The 22,430-nt window shown below is 50.1% G+C and overlaps 1 protein-coding gene across 3 annotated transcripts in view; it reads left to right on the top strand.

Moving 5' to 3' along the window:
* The first annotated feature begins 280 nt into the window (after positions 1–280).
* Positions 281–22,430, top strand: part of Pgbd5 (piggyBac transposable element derived 5) — a 33,847-nt gene continuing 11,697 nt past the window's right edge. The window contains exon 1 of one of the 3 annotated variants that reach the window (XM_048367553.1): positions 281–620. In XM_048367553.1, coding sequence (XP_048223510.1) covers positions 281–620 — 340 coding nt within the window. Of the gene's footprint in view, positions 621–21,635; positions 21,664–22,245; positions 22,331–22,430 lie in introns of those variants that run through there. The other 2 variants (XM_048367554.1, XM_048367555.1) reach the window with 2 other exon arrangements.

The raw sequence follows: 22,430 nt of genomic DNA, 5'->3' as shown, positions 1-22,430 counted from the left end.
ACGCGGACGCGGACGCGGGCGGCAGAGGCGGCGGCAGCGGCGCCTGGCGCGGCGGAGCCTCTTCCCGCCGCGGCCGCCGCCGGCGGCGCTCAGCTCCGAGGCGCATCCCGGGCGCGCGGCCCGAGCGGCCAAGACGGCGGGCCGGCCGGGCGCGGGGCGGCGGGCGCTGTGCTGCGGGCTGCGCTGGTGGGGGGCGGCGGGCCGCGGCGCGGGCCCCGGGCCCGGCGCGTGCGGCTGGGAGGCGCTGTGGGGTGCAGGCGCGCGGGCGGCGGCCGGGGCCATGGCCGAGGGCGGTGCGGGCGCGCGGAGGCGGGCGCCGGCGCTGCTCGAGGCGGCCCGCGCGCGCTACGAGAGCCTGCACATCTCGGACGACGTGTTCGGGGAGTCGGGCGCGGACAGCGGCGGGAACCCCTTCTACAGCACCTCGGCCGCCTCGCACTCCTCCTCGGCCGCCTCCTCGGACGACGAGCGCGAGCGCCCCGCGCCCCCGGGGGCCACCCCGCTGCCGCCGCCGCCGCCCGGCGCCCCGGCGCCCGCGGAGCCCGAGGAGGACGAGGCCTGCGCGGGCTGGAGCGCGGCGCTGCGGGATCGGCCGTCCCCGCGCTTCGAGGACACCGGAGGTAAGCGGCGGCTGCGGGGCAGGGCGGCGGGGACGCGGGGCCGGCGATCCCGGGGCCCGGTGACCGCGCTGCGCCCGTCAGGTCCCGGGAGCGGGGCTGACACGTAGCGTTGGAGGGTCCGGCCCGGGCCAGGCCTCCGCGCGGGGAGGCTCCGCGCGGTGCCCGAGGCCAGGCGCGGGGGCCTGGCGTCCGCCCTCTGGCAGCGTCGTCCCGGTGGCGGCGGCATCTGGCGGTGGCGAGGGTCGGGTCGGGCTTCCTTGACGGCGGGGATTCCGAAGCCGGTCGCTGCTGGGAAGCCTTTGTGCGGCTGGCCCGGTCAGCGCCAAGGGCGAGGCCGGGGGAGCCGCGGGAGGGCCGGGGAGTGGCCAGCGCGGGCGCCTGGACGCCGCTCAGCTTCCGGCTGATCTGGGAAACTTAGGGTCTGGTCACCTGGCCGCTCCGAAGGACGCCGGCAGCCGCCTTCGCGGGAGCGCTCCGGGTCCGCGGGTTCTCTCAGGGGTGCTGGCAAGCCCTGGCGACTGGAGGAGGAGTGGGCGCCCTTGCCCCTGCTCCAGGTCCTTCCTGCTGCCTTTGTGGAGCCCGGCTTAAAATATCGCTACCACGAAGCAGCTCAGCCCTTGCCCCCTCTGAGAGGTGGGGACCCGCCGTTCCGTGCCCTCCCTCGCCCCCCAGCCCCACTGCTTCGCCCGTGGCCTCCAGCCCCCGGCCCCACTGCTGCTCCGTCCTGTGGTCTCTGGCAGGTGCTGGGCCAGTGCTGAGGTGATCTGGGGAGTGGCTGCCCTGGGCATGATGCGGCTTTTCCTGTGGCCCTCGGTTCTCTCCTCTCCCCCCTCCCACCCTCTCCTCATTTTATTACTGGCGGTTGAACCCAGGGCAGCGGTCAACACCATGCTGCAGCCTGCTGGAAGGCTGGCAGGGTTGGTGGGGCCCTGAAGGGAGTGGTCTACAAAGGACAGGCTGCAGTATGGGTGTGCTCTGCTGTGCTGGCCGCCCGTGGTGGTGGAAGCGATGATGGGGAGGAGGGGGGGGGGGGTGGTCACGGGACTGCATTTGCTTTGGGTGGGTAAATTTTAAAGTGTCATTTGGGCCGTGGCTGAGTTTGGGGATTTGCGAAACAAGTCACGTTAAATGCACACTACATTTTTATACACACTACCTTTTATACACACTACATTTTTCAGAGTGTCATTAAGAGCCTCCTGCCTTGGACAGCTGTTTTCCACATTGGCTGTAAGGATTGTACCAGCTCAGAGCCCCAGGTTGGCAGGCGTATGCAGTGAGCATCTGTGATCCAGTTTCTATCTTGGAGCGCTTCAGGCTAAGTCCACCTGGGAGCAAACAAGACTCCTAGGTGTGGCAAGTGGGAAAGTGTGTCAGGTTGAGCTAGTTATGAGTAAGAATCATGACTGAGCTGATTCAGGAAGGGTGAACACTCTGAAAGGAATTGTAAAGCCATCATATTTCTTAGTAACCTGCAATGGGATGAATTCTGCAGCAGGACCCTTTAATCCGTCCCATGCTGCACTCACAGATAGGAAGAGCAGTGCTTCCTGCAGGTGCCCACCAAGTTTGCACCTGAACTGGGAAGTCCCAGTCAAGTCCTTCGACCAAAGACATGCGTGGCTGCTTGCCGGCGTTCCTTGTCTTTTAAATCCGGAGCTGATTTAGAATATGCTCTTTGTAGTACCCTCTCCCTGAAGAGAATGTGGAGTGTGTGTATGTGGGTGGGGGGATAGAGGGACAAGCTTGATGGCTCCTGTGCTTCAGTTCAGCTTTCCTTGGAACAATGCAGTGTGGGTTACGGGGGCTTAAAATGGATGCCAGAGTGCAATGTGGAGAAAATTCTTGTGCCTAGTATCATGGATGGCAAGGGATGTTTTAAGAGGAGGGGAGGAGCTGAGGCCTTCAGCCTGCTGTAATACACACGTCCCAGCACTCTGTGCTGCTCAGTTGTAAGGAAAGCAGCCTCCTGGCTTGGTCTTCCGTCCTAATGGTCATGTTTGTAAACAGATCACACAGGATGGGCAGTGAGGAGTTAGGAGAGCAGAGAGCAAGAAGGTGATATTGGATCTATAATCAGATTTTACTTATTTTGATAATTTTTGGTGGTGCTGGGGTTTGAGTCACAGCCTCCTGATGGCTTGGTTTGTTGCTTGCCCTACCACTTGAATCATGCCTTCAGCTTGCTGATTCTATTGGACTTTTCTAGCCTTGAACTGTTATTCGCTGGATCTCAGCCACCTGAGGAGCTAAGAATCTACGTGTGAGACACTGGCACCTAGATTTTTTTTTTCATCTTTTTTTTTTTTGGCAGTGCAGGTGATTGAACACAGGGCTTTGTCCTTGCTAGGCAAATACTCTACCACTTAAGCCACATCTCTAGACTATTCTTTTTAATTTTTAACTTGCTGTGTGTTTTTTTTTTTTTTGAGATAGGGTTTTGCTATGTAGCCCCGGCTGGCCTTGAACACAGTATCCTCCTGCCTCAGCCTCAGGAGTGGTACATGTAATCAGGTTTCATGGTAGAATGTTTGTAATTGAGATTGCAATCCAATGAAGATTCTAGATTGATATACTTACCTTGCTCATTGTAAAAAAGTATAGAAAAGGTATACACAAGTGTGTAAATGTGAAGATATACAAATGTGTGTAACTACTATATATTAATGTTCGTTGCTTGTGCTAGAGCAGAGAAGGGCTCTGAGTGACCCAGGACCCTTTATAGAGTCCTCATGAAGGACACAGGCTTGAGGACCATGTTTTTCTTTTTCAGCCATAGTTGGACCTACCCTGTGGCCCAGAGATGGGAGTAGATTGGAAGAACTGATTTGTAACCCAGCCCTAAAAAGTGCACTTTTGTAATTACCAGTGAGGATCATGGCCCCCTCTTCATGCTAATAGTCTCAGTCTTTCTGTGTTTTGTATCTTCAGCTTCCTGGAGCAGGTCTCCAAAGTTCACTAGCAGAGGGTCCTACTCTGTCTCCTCCATCTATCCCCATCTTCTCCTCCTCCCTCTCTCCTCCTCCTTCCCCTCCTGGTCCTTGCCAGCTTTGTACTGTGGGCCCTCTCCCTAGAGGGTCTGAATATAGGTACTGTGCTTGCAGGATTGTTGACAGGCTCTTAACCCTGCTGGAATGGAAGGGCATCATGGGATTGGAAGTGTATTCTGGGAGCATAGGGCTCAGGGCCGGCTCCAACCAGACTTGCAGCATATTCCCTTAAAATAGCCCTGCAGTCTGTCCGCCTCATTCACCCACCTGCTGTGCACATAAGCAATGCAGCATGCAAGCTCACTTTTGGAAGCAGCATGAAATTGGGGAGGTAGCTTGGTATCCTAGGCCTGACTCCCTTTGGTTTTCTTCTCTGGTTTTGAGATTGGTTTTCAGGAGGCAAAGGAATGGGCAGACTCACACATGCGAGGGATGGGAGGACCGTTGTCTCCGGCTTTCTGGGGTCTCTGGTTGTGGCTAGCTGGGATTGGGTCCTTTGCCTTTGCTGTTAGAGGTTAGAATTATCAGAAGGGGTTTAAATCCATGTACCCTGCCAACAACCCTGTATAATCAGAGGCCTGACCTTGAGAAGCAAGAGAGGAAGCTATGGTACTGAAAACTATCATCGATGATTGGTTTGGCTTAAAGTCTTGACTAGCAAGAGGAGGAAAATCTTTCTCCCAAGGCCAGAGGTAAATGGAGACCCCCTGCCTCAGGAGACCTTGAGTCCAGATGGAGTCCATCTGTGGAGTCACTGGAAAGTTACTGCTCCCTTGGTGCTGTGCCAAGTTTGTGATGCTAGGGAAGCTGAGGTTTGGGGACCCGGAAGGTGAACAGGACATGCTTAATAGCAAGCAGGCCCACCATGGGGCTCAGAGGAGCCAGCTGGAGCCCCTTCCGAGAGGATGGACCCGGGCTCCTGGTGATGGTACACTGCTTTTTCATGTGCAGTCACCCTTCATGGGGCAGAGAAGTTGTTACCATCACTCTGTGGAGGAAGACATGTGGGTGTCTTTGCAGTCATGGGGTGGGTGCTGACCTTGTTCAACGGACTGCATCCAACTGGCCAGACCTAGTAACCAGGAAGGTAGACCCCGCCTCCCCCTGCCTCCCCTGCCTCCCACTTTTAAACTGGAACTTTTTATTTGAGCCCAAAGCACTTAAACTATTTATATGGGAGTTCGAGTTGCTTTTAGCTTCTTTGAGGGGTTAGCATCACTTTGTGGGGTTCAGCTGAACAGATGTTTGTAATCAGTGCCCCAGTCTGACAGAGAAGAGAGAAGAACCTTGAGTCTACCCAACTCTATTTTAATCCTGGCTGCTCCATTTTCTACCCTGGGAGCTCAGAACTTCTCAGGAGGGAGAAGGCCTTGGGTGTCTCCTGGGCAGGGTAGTAGGCAGTAGAGGTTCCTAACCCAGTTGTAGAGTCTCCAACTCACTTTTATTTTTAAGGACTGTGAGTTTTTCTTAGGAACACATAATATGTGTTTATTTTACAAGGCAGGAAAAAAGCAATTAAAAATTTAAATTCCAATCATTTTCCATGATCTTGAGATACTTCACGTATCATAGACGGGGTGATGGGTGACCTTTCAGTTGTAATGAATAAGCTGTGGACATTGTAACTTAAGTTTTACAAAGGTATCTGAACGAGTATGTAATATGCTGCAGGTTCCATTGGTTAGCATTTCGTTTGTTGTACTTACTGTCCCGCTACTAATCCATGAGACTGTGCTTGAAGATTCACTTGTGTCCACATCCTTCATTTGCCTCTTAAAACGATCAAAATCGTATCAAGGGGAGGGTTTTTCACTTTTTAAAAAGGCGTTTGGTGTTTGCTGTGAAAGAGCCTCACCCACACTCACTCCTCAGCAGTGAGCAAGAACCGTTGTGTTCATTGTTGTGACGAATGCCTGAGAGAATTTAAAGGAAGGAGGGTTTATTTTGGGCCACTGTCTCAGAGCTTTGTCCTAGGGTTTCTGGTGCCGGAGTGAGGCTGACTATCATGGCAGGGTGGGGAGTGTGTGGTGGAGAAGAGCTGCTTGCCTCATGGCAGGCAGGAGTCAGATGGAGAAGGAGCCCCAGGCCAGATCTGTGACCTTCAAAGACACATTCCCATTGACCTGAATATCCTAGCCAGGCCTGACCGCCCAATTCCCACCAGCTCCCAGGAATGCCATCAGATTATGAGCCCAGAGCTCCTGTGAGCCATCATCCTTCAAGGCCCCACTGCCTTCAGTACACAAGCAGCGCAGCAGACATTTCAGGGATGGAGAAAGTAACAGGAAAAGGTAACGTGCTCTGCCGCATGACAAATGACTGGCTCTTGTGTGGCTCTTTTTGTTCTACTTGGATGGGAATTGCAAATAGGCACTGACTAGTTCTTAATGTTTGTAGCCTGAGCTCTTTCAGTCCTGTGGCTTTTAAGTCATTCTTCCAAATCTAGAGGCTTACTTACAGTTCTAGGCTCTGAGAACCATGGGCTTCACACTTCCAGAGCCAAAGACTTACAGCTGTAAGTTCCCAGGGCAAAGCTTATTGCCCTGGGCGTGGAATGCTAGTGGCCTGGCACCCAGCCACTAATGTGACTGCTTTTGAGATTTGGGTGTCAGGAACCCTTGGCTCCTAACCTTTGGTGGCCGTCTAGACTGTTGCAGTGGCCAGGGCTTATGTTCCAGTGACTGTAGGCAAGGTATTCTCTTGTCTGTGACTCGTCACAGCCCTTTACCCTCTGGTCTCAACTGTCTACCATCTCTTACTCTCAGGACTCCCACAGACCTTTATTGTCTCGGCTTCTGCAGTTATTGCTGCTGGCTGTTCTTTGGAATCCTTCAGCCTCCTAAGAGTTGCTGGTACTGCTGCTGTCAGGGCTGGAAGCCCTGGGGTTTTGTCCTCTCCATCCATGATGAAGACAACAAGTAGGTAAAAGATGACTATTCAGTAACCTAATGTCGTATCACTGGAGGACAGTACACAGGAGTGAAATCTTCTGGATTAACCTGAAAAGACTGAAAACCAGCCTGCTGAAATAGCTAGAAGAGGAGCATGGAATTCTGTGTGTAGCTTCTTGTTTGGCCACAGCCTTCTTTGTGTGCAGCTTTTAGTTCTGATCAGTCGCTTAAACTTTACATGTGCACCGGTCACCTTTGGGTCGAGTCATGCTCCCTCTCCTATTCTGAGTGCGAATAACTGCAGGGCCGTCTAGAGGTTGCCAGCCTTGTCATGGTGGCAGTTAAGACTGAGCAGGTGCAAGTGGTCTGGAGTGGTCATGACTGGAGCAAGTGGTCTTGCAGCAGAAGTCACAGCTTCAGCAGCAGGGTGGTTCCATTGTTTCCAGAAGCTAGAGTGGAGTATTCCAAGCATCTGGGCCACCGTGGTGACAGTCCAGCCAGTCTGCAAAAGATTGGGGTGCTTGTTTGACAACTCCTTGCCCAAGTCAAATGAGCACAGGGAAAGGGTCTGCCATCTATCAATCAGGCAGCTGTCCAGCAACTTCGATTATTTAAAACATAGGGTGGGTGCTGGCAATAAAGACCCAGTGAACGTTCCTAGCATCAGTCCCTAGTGAAGCACTTAGGGAGAGGTGCGTTCCTCTCACCTATCTCTGTCTACCTACTTTTCCTGTGGCTGCTTATGCTCTTGATGTCACAGCTACAAAACCATTGACAAGTTCTCAATCTCTGAGGTGTTCCTGTGTTTTAACATTCTAAAAATGTTATCATCGTGGTACTGCTGTTCCATTTTATCTGTAGTGAGGCAAAGCACTTGTTTTATTCTTTTGCCTGTGGATATTCAGTTGTTTCAGCTCCATTCTTTTGAAAAGGCAACTTTCCTCTGTTGAATTATTTTGGCCTATTTACCAAAAGTCAAGAGACTGTAATTTATGTTTCATTTTGATAATATTTTTGTCTCTTTCTCTTCCCATATTTCATTAATAAATGTCTCTTTCTCTATAGTCATTTGAAAGTAGCATGGTAATCCCCCATTTCTCTAGTACGAGACCTTTTGTATTAAGCATCTTTATTTAACTTTTTATTATACAAAGTCCCAGGGATTTAACTACTATCCTTTTATGTCACACATGCATATGCAAACACATAAATGCATGTACGAGATACACTAAATACACATTTTGTCCAAATAGCTAAATGTTTGCTTAAGACTGAAGCCAATTGTAGAATGACCTGCCTAGAATACAAGACTACTGCTTGAAGTTTTGCTTAAAAATATTACATTAAAATTTTTTGTAGTCAAGGTTGAAAGGATTAACAGTGTCGTCAGTAGCTTGATTGTACCTGAAGCTACTCCTGTGCTTTTGTGAAAAGGAAAAGGCGACTGCTTTCAGCTCGCTACCTCTGATAGTGCAAGGTGCTATTGCCACTGACTGACTGCTCCTCTTTCCTTCCTGGTGACAGCTCTTAAAGGTGGAGATTTATCTTTCTATTCGTCTAGACTTGAGGATTTGGTCAGTGGGATGATGGGATTTTGTTGACTAAACCCATGAACAAGCAAACCTTGGTACCACCTAAAAGTGTTCCGGGAATGCTTCGGGGCATACCCCAAAGTCAGGTGTTAGACCCCTCCCACAGCTTTTACTTCGGACATTTTTGTATGCAATTGCAACTCTCCATAGTCACTCAAGAAAAACCAGAACTGTTGCAATGGGGTGGTGTGTTTTACTTTCAGTAGCGGTTCTCATTTCTGCATTTGGGTTTCAGTACATGAACATTACTTTTGGTGTCTTCTTCCCTGGGGAGACAGTAGAGTCGGTGTCACGAATAGAGCACTGCAGGCAAGGCAGACTCTCCTCGCCTGTGGCTCATGGCAGCCCTGTACCTCTGTAGTCTCCCTTGACAGATCAGGCTGGTTCCCAAAGTTCCCTGGGCTGGCAGAGAGGCAGAAACATGGCTGAACACCTCATTAATCCAGCTGGCTGACAGACTGTTATGTGTAAATGTACAAAATCTGCCGTACATGATACAGAAGGAATTCACTACTTCAGGGAAGACTTTTTTTTCCCCACTAACACATTTTACAGAAAGAACTTAATAAGTAGGATTTGTAGTTTGGGCAAATCCTAGCAGTTCTTCATCTTTTAATGACTGATGATGGTGGTTTGCCTGTGGTAATCACTTCAACATTCACCTGGAATGCAGCTTTCATCTCAAGAACTTAAAATTACCAGCAGTTCTCTTCTCATAGCATTCCTGTAAAGTCTATTAAGGTTTGATAAATGAAAATAAATGTCTCCGTTGCACTTTTTAAAACATTTTTAATGTTATTATAAAGGTGATATACAGAGTGGTTACAGTTATATAAGTCAGGTAATGAGTACATTTCTTTTTGTACAATGTCACCCCTTCCCTCACTCTTTCCCAGTTTTTCCTTTCTATCCCCTCATACGAGTTGTACAGTTCATTTTCAACAAAGTGTCTAGTGAGTACCACTGCTGAAAACTTTCTTTTCTTTATACTGTGCCTTCTGTTTAGGTCTGGATGGACTATGAGTTGTCATATAGATGGTGGCACTTCAGGCTGTTTCTGAATTTTTTTCCCCTGAATTTTTTTGCTGAAATCTGAACTCAGGGCCTTGCTCTTTCCAGGCAAGTACTCTTCCATTGGGCTAAATCCCCAACTCTGTTCTTGAATTCTTAAGTTTACTTTCCACTTTCAATTTTATATCATTGCTGGATGATGAATTCCCAAATCAGGCTTTTTCTTGACATAGTTTTAATTTGAGTGAAATGTAATGACTGTAAAATTACATTCAATTTGTATGGGCTGTTACTTTCATGCAAGCTAATACATGAAATAATTCTAAAAATTACAATTACAATATATTCTAAACTATTCATTGACTTTGTATCATTAGTTACATTTTATAACTGTCAGTTCTGAAGGGATAAATATTCTATATAAAGGCACCTGGCAAGATTCATAATATTTGTGATGTTTTATCTACCATCATTTCTCATTCTGTGTATTTGAAAGCCCTTGATCTCTTTTGTTTGTAAAACTAGCAGATATTACTACCTTTAGTCATCTTAAACAGTTCTTATAATGCACATATATGTATATGTCTTATAATACATATGTATTTGTAACTAACATAGACTTTCCGTCTGAAAGGAGCATAAGTATGTCTTCAGGCTGATTTACATCTGGAGTTGGGAAATTTTGTTTTTGTAGCCACAGGATTTTTTCCCCATGTGTGTTTCAATGAGTCCCTTTGAGCACTGTGATTATTTTAATTGAAATTTAAGTTACACCTGCACCCCCAGTTGCTGTCATTTCCTGTGTGCATAATATGCTTCTTCTAGAGAGATTTCCTGCCCCTTTTCTTTCTTTAAAAAAAATCCAATTGTTATTATAAAGGTGATGAACCAGAGGGGTTACAGTTACTTAAGTTAGGTAATAAGTATATTTCTTTTTAGACAATGTCACCCCTTCCCTCGATCATGGTTTTTTCCCTCCTATCTCCACCCACAAGTTGTATAGTTCATTTTCAACATGTGTCTCATGAGTACCACTATTGCATTTGTTCACTCTTTGTCCTGGCAAATCCTCGCTAGCTACACCTGCCACCTTAGTAACCTGTTGGGGTTGCTAAGTAACAGGACTTGACTTTGAAAGAGCCATTTAATCTTGTTGGTTCTGCTGGGCCCCTGGGTCTCTCTTCCCTGTGATCTGAGTTGCAAGTCAGAGCATTCTGTACATCCTGCCCTTCCTTTGCTTCTGCTTCTCCTGCGTGGATGAGGCGTTTCAGGGAACTGTGTGCCAGTCTTGTCAGCATTCAGAAACCTGCTGGATATGTCAGTGCAGACCCAAAGAAGGTGGTGCCAAGACTGGGAGCAGAGCACCAGTGTGCACAGCCCTCCGCAGCTGAACACGGACGGCATCACGGAAGCCTGCAGGCTGGGGTGTGGTGTGTGCTGGGCACCCAGAGCCCTCTGCTGGGAGACAGCACTGTCAAGTCCCGTTTCTAGCTCTGTCCTGAGCATCTGCTCTGCCACACAGTGCCTCCCATCCATGGTAGGCTGGGTTGTATTCTCCATGTCCTGTATAGGAACTCTAGCCCCCCGCCTCCCTGCTGCTTTGGAATGTGACCCGTTGGATAAAGGGTCTTTTAATATGTGATGCAGTTACAATGGGGGTAGGAGAGTGCAGTCTGACTTAGAGTTCTTGTGAGAAGAGGCCATTTGGACAGAGTTGTACACAGTGTGACCACATGTGGATACAGCACATGGATAGGATCTACAGTCCAAGGATTGAGGTATCAGGAGGAACTAGAACACCTTGACCCTCTGGACTCTATAACTGAGAAATTTGCTTAAGCTTCCCTGCCTGTAGCCTTTTTATGGTGACTTAGCAGACTGACAGCATCCAGCAAGACCAGTAATGAACCTTGAGACAAGATGGCCAGCAGTTTGGCTGGACCCCAGGCTGTGATGAGGTGGTCTCTACTTAGCTTTCTGACATGGTCTCTGAGGCCCGTGGGAGGGTCCAGTATCAGAGGAATGAGCTCCTGGAATCCAATGGCATTTGAAGCTTTTTATAAAACGGGCCCTGATGGCCGCCTGACACCAAAGCCTCCTGTCAGCCAGCTTCTGTTCTCTTTGCCGCCCTCAGCTTCACTCATCCTCAGAGGCTGCAGGTAGGACAGGTGGGGCAGAACCAGGTGTAGTGTGCCCTGGGGCCTGCCGCAGTGCTGCCCTCCTGCCCTCTCAGTGCAAGCCTGCTGTGGGAGGGGGCCAGGGAGCAGTGGGCCAGCTGGAGCTGGAGTCAGCTGTGAATCAGCGCCTGGCAGCTCCAGAAAGCGCTTTAAAAGAAAATCAAAGGAAGTTGGACTTTTCATTTGCACACCTGATAGGGGTAGCTTTGCCACCCTAGTAAGCCTAAAGCCAGCCTTTTGCTCCAAAAAGTTTATTTCATCTCCTGCTCCTTTCAAATCGTATTGCTGAATCCAGGGCATGCCCAGTGGGACGCAGTCTGACTCCCTGTGCAGGAGGAGGGCAGCCCGGCCCCCCTCAGGCTGCTCCTGCTATGAAAGGCCTACAGCTCAATGGTGTCAAGATCAGCACCTACCTTGGAGGTTTTGGATGCTGGCTGTTGTAAAGCTCCTTCTAGTTATCTGCTTTTGAAACTGGTGAGACTGAGGTTTGTCTTGCTGGAGATAGTGAGCTCTCTCCCCTCCCTCTGTCTTTCCCTTCTTCTGTCCTTCCCTTCCTCCCTCTCTCTTTTTCTCCTTCCTTTCCTCCTTCCCTCCTCTCTCTTTCTCTCTTTCACTCCCTCCTTCCCTCTTTCTTTCCTTCCCCTCCTCTCTCTCTCTTGCTCGCTCGCTTGCTCTTTTGGTGGTACTAGAGTTTGAACTCAGGATGGAATGCTTGGCGATTCCAGCCTATCACCAATATGGTGGTACTGGTATTCATGATGACCAAATGCAGATGCGCCCCCATGTTCACCTTCATTTGCATCCCCTTGATGGTTGCCCATCATAGGCAAGCAGGGATGGCCAGGTACCAGCTTTGACCCTACTCACTGGCTGCAGGCTGCCAGGCTTGGTGGAAAGATCTCCCCACATAGTTAAGTCCAGCATAGTGGCCGTTGGAAACCATGGCTTCCCTTAGTGCTCTCTGGCCCGTGGGATGAAGTCAGAACTCGGCATCCTTCCTTAGTGACCAGTCCCTCTTCCTGCTGACTCTTCAAGTGTACCAGCTTGCTGCTGAACCCGGAAAATGTTCTCCATCACTGAGCTGTGTGGTTGGCAGACACCTGTTGCATTCAGGACATTCTGGCCCAGGTGCCTCCCGACACCCCCCCCCCCCCCCCCGCCCTTCCCCAGCCTCCAGCTTGATAGGACTTTCAGAGTTCTTTTTTTCAGCAGCCATGGAGAGGCTGTTGATTCTGTGCTGTTCTATTCCTTCTTTGGCGCTGTGGCCCACCTAGCCTTTCCTAGTTATCCCCTGCAGGCCTCAGCTTCCTTCCCAACAGCTCCTGACAAGCAGCAGATCCTGCTGAGAGCCACCCTGGCCAGGCTAGGGAGCCTGTATCTCCCCCACCCCAGCCAGCCAGCCTGCCAGCCAGCCAGAGGCCCTTCTTAACGCTTCCTTCCTTTCCCTCAGGCAGCCCATTATATCTTTATTCTGGCTCTTCTTTGACCCACACTGATTGCTGCTTAAAGAATTGAACCAGGGTCAAGAGACAAAGGTGCTATCAGTAAAACCAAGTGTCCTGTTGGCTCTGAAATAGTCAGGCTGTGTAGAGCAGAGTGACCTTACTCCTCTCCCTCTCCACACATCTCTGCTCACCACTTAGAAAGCTTAAAGTTTTATGTAAAAGGCCTCTACATTGCTGCCACTGATCTGGTAGACTGTGGGTTTATTAAAAAATAAAAAGCACTTTTAGCCCATGCTCTAAAAGTCCAGGGTCTGAAAATAGAAGGTGATGGGAACTTGCCTTCCAAAGTGAGGTGAGGCTCTCCTGGGCCCTAAGTGCAGGAGTGTGTCTTGGTCCCGAGTTGTTGGGCCAGAACCTTGAACTTAACCTTGTTTTTTTCTTTTTTTAAATCTCAGTTTAAGGAGAAAAGGCCCAGGAGGGAGGTGAGCACACTCCTGCAGCTCTGTCTTACAATCTCTTCCTGTTTTGGAACATGGTCTGCTGTTGGGCACAGTGCTGTGTTTGAAACTGGAATAATATTTGTAAAATCACAAAAGATAATATCTAAATATGTAAAGATTTCTTCCTAACGCAAGAAGGAAAATGCCAGTCATCTCCTAGGAAAAACAAAGGAGGAACTGGAAAAGTTATGTAACTAAAATTAAAGGCCAGTGAGCAAGTGAGTTGTGGCAACCACCCTGGTGATGGGAGTTAGCTGGCTAACTCTTGGTTGAGGATGAAGCTCTGGTTCTATCGTACTGACTATGATTCATGAGAGGGTGACTGTAAGACAGGTGCTGGCGGTGCTCTGTCCTTGCTCACCCTGCTGCTGCTTCTAGGAGTCTCAGACTCCAGCCTTGTCCCCAAGTCCTGTGCGTTGGGAGAAAAGGGGAAAGCCTTCTGAAGATTCATTTCAGTTCTTCCTGTCACCAAAACCCGAGGGGCTGGCTCTTTAAACTGTTGCTTAAAATTCACCCTTAAAAAAAAATAAAGCAATGATTTGCCAGTCTCCCTGTAGGAAGGAATTCTTGTAATTACTGAGCATCTGCCTCTCAACTTAAAGCAGAGGCCCCACAGCCAGAAGCACTGTGAATCAGCAAACAAGAGGGCAAAATCCTCAAACACCCAAGACATGAGCCTAAAATTTCACCCCAAGGCTGGGCAGGAGTGCCTGCTAAGAGAAAAAAAAAAGTCTCTTCCTTTAGGCTCAGCTGCCTGGAAAATAACAGGCAGCTGTCTCAGCCATCACCTTTGCTGAAAGCAGAGCTTAGTGACGGCAAGCGTGTTTACATATAGCTGGTCCTTTCCACAGCGCCTGGCTGTGTCTGGAGGGGAGGATAAGCTGCAGCATCTGGAAGCCAGCAGCCTGGGTCAGCAGAGCCTTTCTGCAAACAGCTTTTTAGAGCAATGGGTAAGCAAGCACCAGGAGAAGGCGGGAGGTGGAGAAGGAGCGGATAATGCTTAATCAGGCTTTGGATGAATAGTTACGATATCCATTTCTGGAAAGGAGGAAACGAGGCCAGGGACAGCCAGGCCTCATGGGAGAACCAGGCAGACCTGGGGTCCTCCTCTGCCCCTCCTACCTGTCTGGCCTTGGACGAGTTGCTCTAAGCTTCCGTTTCTTTATCTGTAAGATGTGGGCCATCCCACACCTTCATGCTTAGGGGGTGGAGGATGGGCACTGGTGGTAATGTCTGGTGCAGGGGCGACTTCAGCAGATCGAAGCTGTTGGTGGAAGGGTAACGTACCAGAAGCTCGGCCCTGCCTCGCCAGGGATGGGTCTGACCCTGCTGGGTCTGGGTGTGTTCCACAGCACTGTCTCAGGGCACCGTGCTGTGCGCATGCAGCCCAGTGTCCACAGCCCCCAAACCGCTGCCTTTGTCACTCACCCAGACCCATGACCCGAAGTGTGACCACACACCCTCTGACTCTGCTCTACGGTCCCACTTTTCTTAGCATGATACTCATTGATTTTCTTAAATAGATTAATACTTCTCTAGTTCCCTTGATGCCTCTCCTTTTAGAAAATATTCCTGGCAAAGAAGCCAAGTACCAGTGGCTTATGCCTATTATCCTACCTACTCAGGAAGCTGAGATCCAGAGGATCATGATTTGAAGCCAGCGTAGGCAAAATGACCGCCCCCCCCCCACAATAACAAGAACAACAAAAACAGCAAAAAAAAAAAAAAAAAAAAGAAAAGAAAAGAAAAGAAAAGAAAAAAGCAGGAATGTAGAGGGAGGCCTGGCTCAAGTGGTAGCTCAAGTGGTAGAGTTCCAGCCATGTAAGTAAACTGACTAATTGCAAGACTTTGAGTTCAAATCTCAGTATTACCAAGGACAAAAAAAAATAGTCTCCCAAAGAATTAAGAAATCACTCATGTGGCAGACCAGCTAGCTTAACATTGGAAGCTTTCCAGGTGTACCTGGACGGGACCCAGGTGAGCACTGCATCTCTCTACATTGGGAGCTGTCTGGTTGTACCTGGACAGTCATCATCATATGTTTATCCCTAAAGTCAGAGATGAGTGAACCCGTTTCTCACCACCCTGGCCTTTGTTTCCTGGTTTGCCTTGCCAGACCATTAAGCATCCTGTCTGTAAGGCCTGGGTGCCTTACCCTGTTGAAACAGATCTACCCTGAGAACTTGGAAATGGAGGCACAGGCCAGGTAGTTCCAGCTAATGGGTGGACATGGAGACCAGACTGGCGACCTGCCAGTACCAGATGGTTTCTTGCTCTAAACTCACAAGGAACTATGAGATGGCACAGACATGGCAGAGAGAGTTTGAGAGGCAACATTTTTCTAATAAGGAGTGGCAGCATCTGATGCTTGCAGAGCCCTGTACACCTGGCACCTACAGCGGGAGACCAGCTTTTCCAGTCGCCCAGAATTCCCTAACTTCAGGGCTGAAGAGTCCTGAATCCAAGGACATCCATTAGTCTTGTGCAAACATGGACAGCTGATCATCCTTTTGCCTTTACAGCAGTGGGTGAGGGAACCAACTCCATGCAATCAGGCCACATGGAATGCAGGAATCAGAGTCCCCTGTCCACTGTCAGCAAGCCTAGGTGTGGGGACAGATTGGGGGTAGCTGTTCACCATCTTTCTCTCTAGTCCTGTGTCCAGGGAAGGGCTTTCTGAGTGCCCAGAAGCCCCCATGTGGCCTGAAGGATGCACGGGTCCCTCTTCTGCAGGTGCGTGGGGTCTCCCAGCAAGAGCAAGGGCATCCCAGCAAGAGCAAGGGCATCACCTACTTCAACTTGGAGAGCGGGCCGAGGATGCTGGTGCTGGGAGCCTCAGAGTAGACCTCACCCTGAGGGGTCACCATGAGTGCAGGCATTGCCCAGAGCCCTACACCATTCAGCAGAGTGCCCTGGGTCTGCCAGGGACACAGATTTAGCGTTTGGATTAGGATCTGGAAGTGGGGGTAATTTCTCAGTGTAATTAGGTAAAGAGAAATACCGTGGGGGTATGGTTGATCTGTTCACAGGCTCTGCCCTCTACCCTGCCATTACACAGGAAGGTCATTTGTCTTAATTACCCAGGATAGTATCATACCGATTCCTCCCTTGCAGGCTCCTTCCCTGAAGATTGCCTCCTGACTGCCTGGGATAGTTCCTTTAAAGGTTCTCACGCAGTGTGACACTCGCTGTGTTCCTGGGCTGCAGTAGATTTATCCCGACAATGGACAAACGTACTCAGTAGTTCAACAACCTGCCTGGTTAAGGAAACAATGACCTGAGGCTCAGGAGTCAGCATTCCTGGTTCATATCTGGGTCCCTGGCTTCAGTTGGTTTTGTCTAGACATCATGGTAGGTGGGCTCAGGGCACACAGGAGAACACAGGGAGGAGGATGTGATCTCCCGTAGTGTGGGCTCAGGGCAACAGGGGACATGGGGTGCAGTGGGGGATGTGCTCTCACCCTGCTGTTCCCCTAGGTTACGCATACACTGGTGTGAGTGTGCAGAAGAAGGACTGCAGGTGGGTTGTGTGTGGACTGGGAATGAGCATGTGGAAGATGGGAGGTAGCATGTAAGGACAAGGTAACTCAGAGTGCTTGGGGCTGCAGAAAAGCGCATGTTGATGCTATTGGGTGGTCAGGACGGGAGGTTGCTTCCATGGAAGCTCATCCTTGTAGAGTTATATGCAACAGACATGGTTATATGCAGGTGCAGTTCAAACAGGAGTTGGAGAGAAGGGGCAGTCCATACATACACCCAGAAATCACAGCGTCAGCCTCCAGCCTGCACCTGGACATCTCTCGCCTTGGTGTTCAGGTCCTGTAGGTGACAGAAGAGAGCTATTCCCATGCAGGGGAGACTTGACTGCTGGGAAGTGGGATGGCTGTTTTACATCCTTTGTGCTTGGTGTTACCTTGGCAGCAAAACATGCTTGTCAAGCAGCTACCTGATGGCCATTTAGTCCTTCCTCTAACAGAGGGGATGGCCAGTGTACTGTCCTGTGTGGTGGCTTAAAATGATGAACAGAGGCTGGAGGCCCCACTCAGTGTCCCTGAAATGTCTCCCACCACTCTCACCTTAGGAGTGAAAGTGAGCTTATTCTGTCTGGTTGAGCCCTTGTATGTAGATGTGTAGACGGAGCTCAGACCCAGGAGGACATGTCTTAGTTACCTGTGAATGTTGCCCCTAGCCTGAGGTGTGTCCTTCACTAGCCTCGCTGGTCCTTGGGAAGGACACCTGCATCGAGAGGCACGTGCCCAGGCTGGCGAAGCAGATGGCATCAACAACCATAGCTGGTGGTTATTCCAAGTTCAGTGTGAACCAGATGCTGCCTCTGCTTTGTGCACAGTGTTAGTTTGTTATATGGTTGTTCTTTAGAGGGGGACCCCTGCTGCACAGATGGGAAAAGAAGGCTTTGTGGGGGCAGGAGCCTCCACCAAGGTACTGGACTGCAGCCCCAAGCCCTCTTTGTGTAAAGCAACCTTGGGGCTCTGAGGGCTTCAGCCACATGGCTGCCTGGTGCTTGGTGAGGTCCTGCAGCTGTAGGCTTCAGATCTCTTTAACTGTGGCCTTGACTTCGTCCCCACTGAAGTCTTTGTGAGGTGCTTACAAGTGTCTGCCATTGTAGGTCTCACCTGACTGATGTTTCTTTTTTGTGCGTCTGTGCTTCTTTGAATCCTAGAATCAGAGGTCATAATCTATGGTTGGAGTTGAACCAATGCCCACTTATCTCAAAGACTTCGCTCTAGGCCTGTTGGAACTGAATGCCTTGTACCTATATATAAATAATCTCTGTTGGGGGTGGAGGAGTTGCATGTATCTGGAAGCTGCATACATCTAGGGTCAGGAACAGCCTACTAGGCTGCATACACCTGGGGTCAGGAACAGCCTCCTAGGCTGCGTACACCTGGGGTCAGGAACAGCCTCCTAGGCTGCGTACACCTGGGGTCAGGAACAGCCTCCTAGGAACAGCTTCCTAGGTTGCTTACACCTGGGATCAGGAACAGCCTCCAGAGGTTGTGTGTACTTAAGATCAGGAACATAATAACAAAGAGGAAACCAGGGTGGACACCGGTCACACCAGTAACAGTGCTTCTGACATTTCTGGAGTGCATCCCAACAGGTCTTCACTCCATCTTCAAACACCTCCGCAGGATAGGTGGTTAAGGCAGACAAGATACCCAGAGCCACAGCTGACGGTGGCAGAGTCAAACTGGCTGTTGGGGCCAGGATCTGCACCCCAGCCACTCTGGCTATTGTTGGGGGAAAGAATTGGGGTGCAGTAGCTGTTGATCCTGGACTAGGTAGGAAGAGAGACATTCTGCTGATGCCCTGCCACTTCATTGTGGGGGGAAAAAAGATGTGCTGGGAGAGGAAGTCAGATGAGCTTGGGTCTTTGAAAGCTCAAGCTCACACTGGCCATCCCGTGATTTGCACTGGGAATGGAGAGGACTGAGTCACTTATTTTCCGTGGTACGTCTGAAGCCACATGTAAATTTTAGCCTGCCTTCTGTGACCTGCTCACGGTCAATTGGAAGATGAGCGTGTGGGTCTTTCTGGTATCCTGAACACTTCCCTCCGACAGCCCCTCCCCTCCGACCCCTGCTTGCATCTTGCCAGCATCTGCTAACAGCTGTCTTTTCTTCCCAGATAAACAATACCCATGGTTATAGAGGGCTATTTATAACCAATGGAAGGCGCAAACCATCCCTGCATAGAAACATTTTGGGGATTTTTAATGTTTTTTTCAGCCTGATTTGAAATGCATTCCCTCATGGTCTGCAGCTTTCTGTCCCCAGAAGTTTGCTTTTCTTGTTTGACTTCTTATTCCTTCTTGGAAACTTAGATTGGAGAAGAAGAATTTAAAGAGAAGACTAAAAGCCCTATATGTCTCTGAAGAGATCTTGCCCTAGGCAAAGGTTATGAGCTGCAGGGGCTGCAGGCTCTGTTAGATGCCCAGGGCTGGGCCCATACTGCTCTCTCCCCTGTGCCCTTGTGGCTCCTGTGTGGGAAATAGCATGGATGAAGAGGCAGGCAGCTGCAATGCGTGGATTACTGGCGCCTGGACAAGTGTAAATGAACCCCCTCTGGTTTCACAAGTAAAACCAGACCTTTACCTGGACGTATGCACCCACGTCTTCCTTTAAAACTCCACTTGCAGGGCTAGGATATAGCTCAGTGGGAATTCTGTCCCCAACACTGCATAGGAAAACCCATTGTTACTCTGTCTATGGATAAAAGCCACACACATAGTTATTCGCATGCTCTCAGGAGTATAAAGGACAAGTTGTGATCCCTAGGGCTCTGCCAGGACCCCGAGTGACATCACTCATCTTTGCCTTACACCCTCTGGTTCTCTGCTTTCCCAGCCAGACTTTAAGAAATCAGAAGTAACTTGTGTCATATAAGTCATGTTGCGTTATATTCTTTCCAAAGGTGTGTTCATGAAAGATGTTTTAAGGTCCCCCACTTGAGATTGCTAGGCAGATGCTTTACCATTTGAGCCACACTCCTAGCACTTTTGCTTTAGTTGATTTTTAGATAGGATCTTGTGATTTACAGGCTGGCCTGGAGACTTAAGATCTTCCTACATCTCTCTCCTGTGTAGATTTTCTGATGGCAGGGTCTCTTTCACAAAATAAGGCCTTCCCAAGGGTCAGTCCTCTATCTCAAAGGTCAGCCTCCTTTGTGAGGATCAGTGAGTACTGTATCCAGAGGGTCAGTCTTCCTTCCTGAGGGTCAGTCATCCTGTCTGAGGGTCAGCCCTCCTTCGTGAAGGTCAGTTGTCTTCCTTTACGGACAATTCAATTGTTAATTTATTAGGAATACAACTTTGTCTCTGGGTTTCTAGTCTAAGCTCTTGGAAGCAGCAACATTCTTACGACAGGGACTGGTGGCGGTCACCTTTGAACCCTCTGTTTCTTAAAGCAAAGGGTCATTTAGCCTCCAGGTTCCAGCGAGTTGTTCTTCCTCTTGCTGGAGCTGACACCCAGCTGGCTGTGTCTCCTGTGGAACCCCATCCCCGCCAGCCCACAGCAAGGACACTTTGTCCCACGACTGCTTCATCTTTGGAAGAGCTCCATCCTACAGCTCATAATTTAAGGCTTTAGAAAAAACATTGCCATGGGATGGGGCAATTAGAGCAGCTTTTGTGTTGTGAAGCAAAAATTGCAGTTTAAAAATTTCACAGATGACTGAGTGTGTTTAGCCAGCCAGAAGTCTCTGGGAGCTGGGGCAGCAGGTTAGGCAGATGCCTGAAGTCTCCCTTTTGAAGAGGGTGGGGCCGGTGGCCCTGGTCAGGGGTGCGAGTGGCCAGCCCCATCCAGCTCAGACGGGAAGACTTGCTGTGATGGATGGCACATGGGATGGGTCGCTCAGCCGCCCATGCGTGTTAAGCAGTGTCCTGCTGGCTATGATGTGGGACCTGGTCCCAGAGGGCACTTTGTGAGACAAACCTGAACTGGGCTTTTCTGCCCCCAGTTCTGAATTCAGGGCAGGATCTTGTAGTAAGAAGGATTACCCCCCGGACCTGGGCCATCAGGGGATAATTCTGGGTCCACTGCCAGCTAGTGGTGCAAAAAAACCTCAAGGATGTCCCTTAGCCCTCCATGACTCAGTTTTCTCCTTGGGTAAATAGGGCTAGTCACATTACAGATCTCATAGGGTTGATGTCCAGGAATAAGTGGATTGAGTTATTTATTATTGTTAAAGCAGAATACACACCTGCATACAGAAACATGCTGAGTTTGGAGTTTATTAAGATAAATGAAATAAACATAACTCATTTATGTTTGTTGCTAAGGTAGCAACACATTTCTCGTGACTATACTTAGTGGAGCTTCATCCCAGAAGTTGGCCTGAGAAGAAAGGAAGAACTAGGGAGAAGGGCTAGGAGCTGCGGGTCAGAATGGCCACAGCCCATGGTACACCGTGTTGCTTCCTGGGCCGCAGGCGGTGCCCAGCCCCAGCTCTGGCCTTTGTTCTTCAGGTCCCCCTTGTCGGCAGGGCCCACTGCTGTCAGCCCAGCTCCCCCTGTGAGAGAACGCCAAGGCCTGTTTCATTATTCCCTTGCCCATGAGCAAGACCAACATCCTGGGATTGCCTCCTCCGTCCCAGCTCCCCTTTTCTCATCTGCTCCTCGTTTCCCTTGCTCCCAGCAAGGAGGGGGGGGGTGCAGGGAAGCAGATGGATATAATTAACATCCAGGAGAAAGCCCCTTTTCTTTTCAGGAAGCGCTACTTTGTGATGGTGGGTGGGTGTGCCTGGACTGTAGGCTCACCAGAGACCGTGCCCACGTCCTCTTTGTTCACCCAGCACCCAGATGCTCCTCACGGCTGTCCCAGGAGTCGGGTGAGCTGTCCTGTCAGCCCTCCTGGGGCCTGAGGGCAGCTAGAGCTCTCGGGGCTTTCCCTGTGGAACCTGATCCAGCCGGCGACAGGTTTGTCACGGGCCACTGAACTGGGAGGAGGTTGCAGAGCACACTGGCTCAGTGGCTGAAGTCCAGAGGGAGGCCCGGACCACAGCTGTCAGCGGACGTGGGGCGCCTGGCCCTCCAGAGAGAGAAGGGTGGAGAGCATCTGCTTTATTTTGCGGAGGCTCAGGGCTGGCAGCAGCCAGCACCAAGAAGGCCAGTCCTGGCCACGTTCTGCATTTCCCTTTTATGGAATATAATTTCCTGTGTCTCAAAGGAGAGGAAATTTTTTGTGGCAATGAAGGATAGTCCAGTAATTTTTATACTTGTTTGGTTTAGCTTGGAGATAATTAGCTTGGAGATAATTAATTCCATTATTTTAAAGCCTTTAAAACATTAATTGATCCTCATCTGTATCACAAACTGCTGATGGTTTCTGCCCAAAATGCTAGTGCATCCAAAACACCATTCTTGCCCTAAACATGTGCTGGTCATAATTTAGGAATGGCAGGGGCTACCTCGCCCTTTCCGACGTGTGGATGTGACTGAGGGCCCCAGCTGGCCTCCATCCCAGGGCTGTGAAGTCCACTGTGGGAGGGCCAGAGCAGAGGCCAGGATTTGCCCTTGCCTGTGTCGGGGCCTGTGAGAGGCCTGCGGGTTCAGCATGGAGGTAGTCGCCTGTCAAGACTGCAAGGTCGCAGCTTGGCGGGAAGGAGGGAGGGAGGGAGGGAGGAAAGCCCAGGAGTGGTGAGTAGCGGGGAGAGAGCACACTGCATGCTTGGCATAGCTGAATG

The sequence above is a fragment of the Perognathus longimembris genome, chromosome 18 (genome assembly GCF_023159225.1).
Source record: "Perognathus longimembris pacificus isolate PPM17 chromosome 18, ASM2315922v1, whole genome shotgun sequence".
Taxonomy (NCBI): Eukaryota; Metazoa; Chordata; class Mammalia; order Rodentia; family Heteromyidae; genus Perognathus; species Perognathus longimembris.
This window is presented reverse-complemented; position numbering and strand designations above follow the sequence as displayed.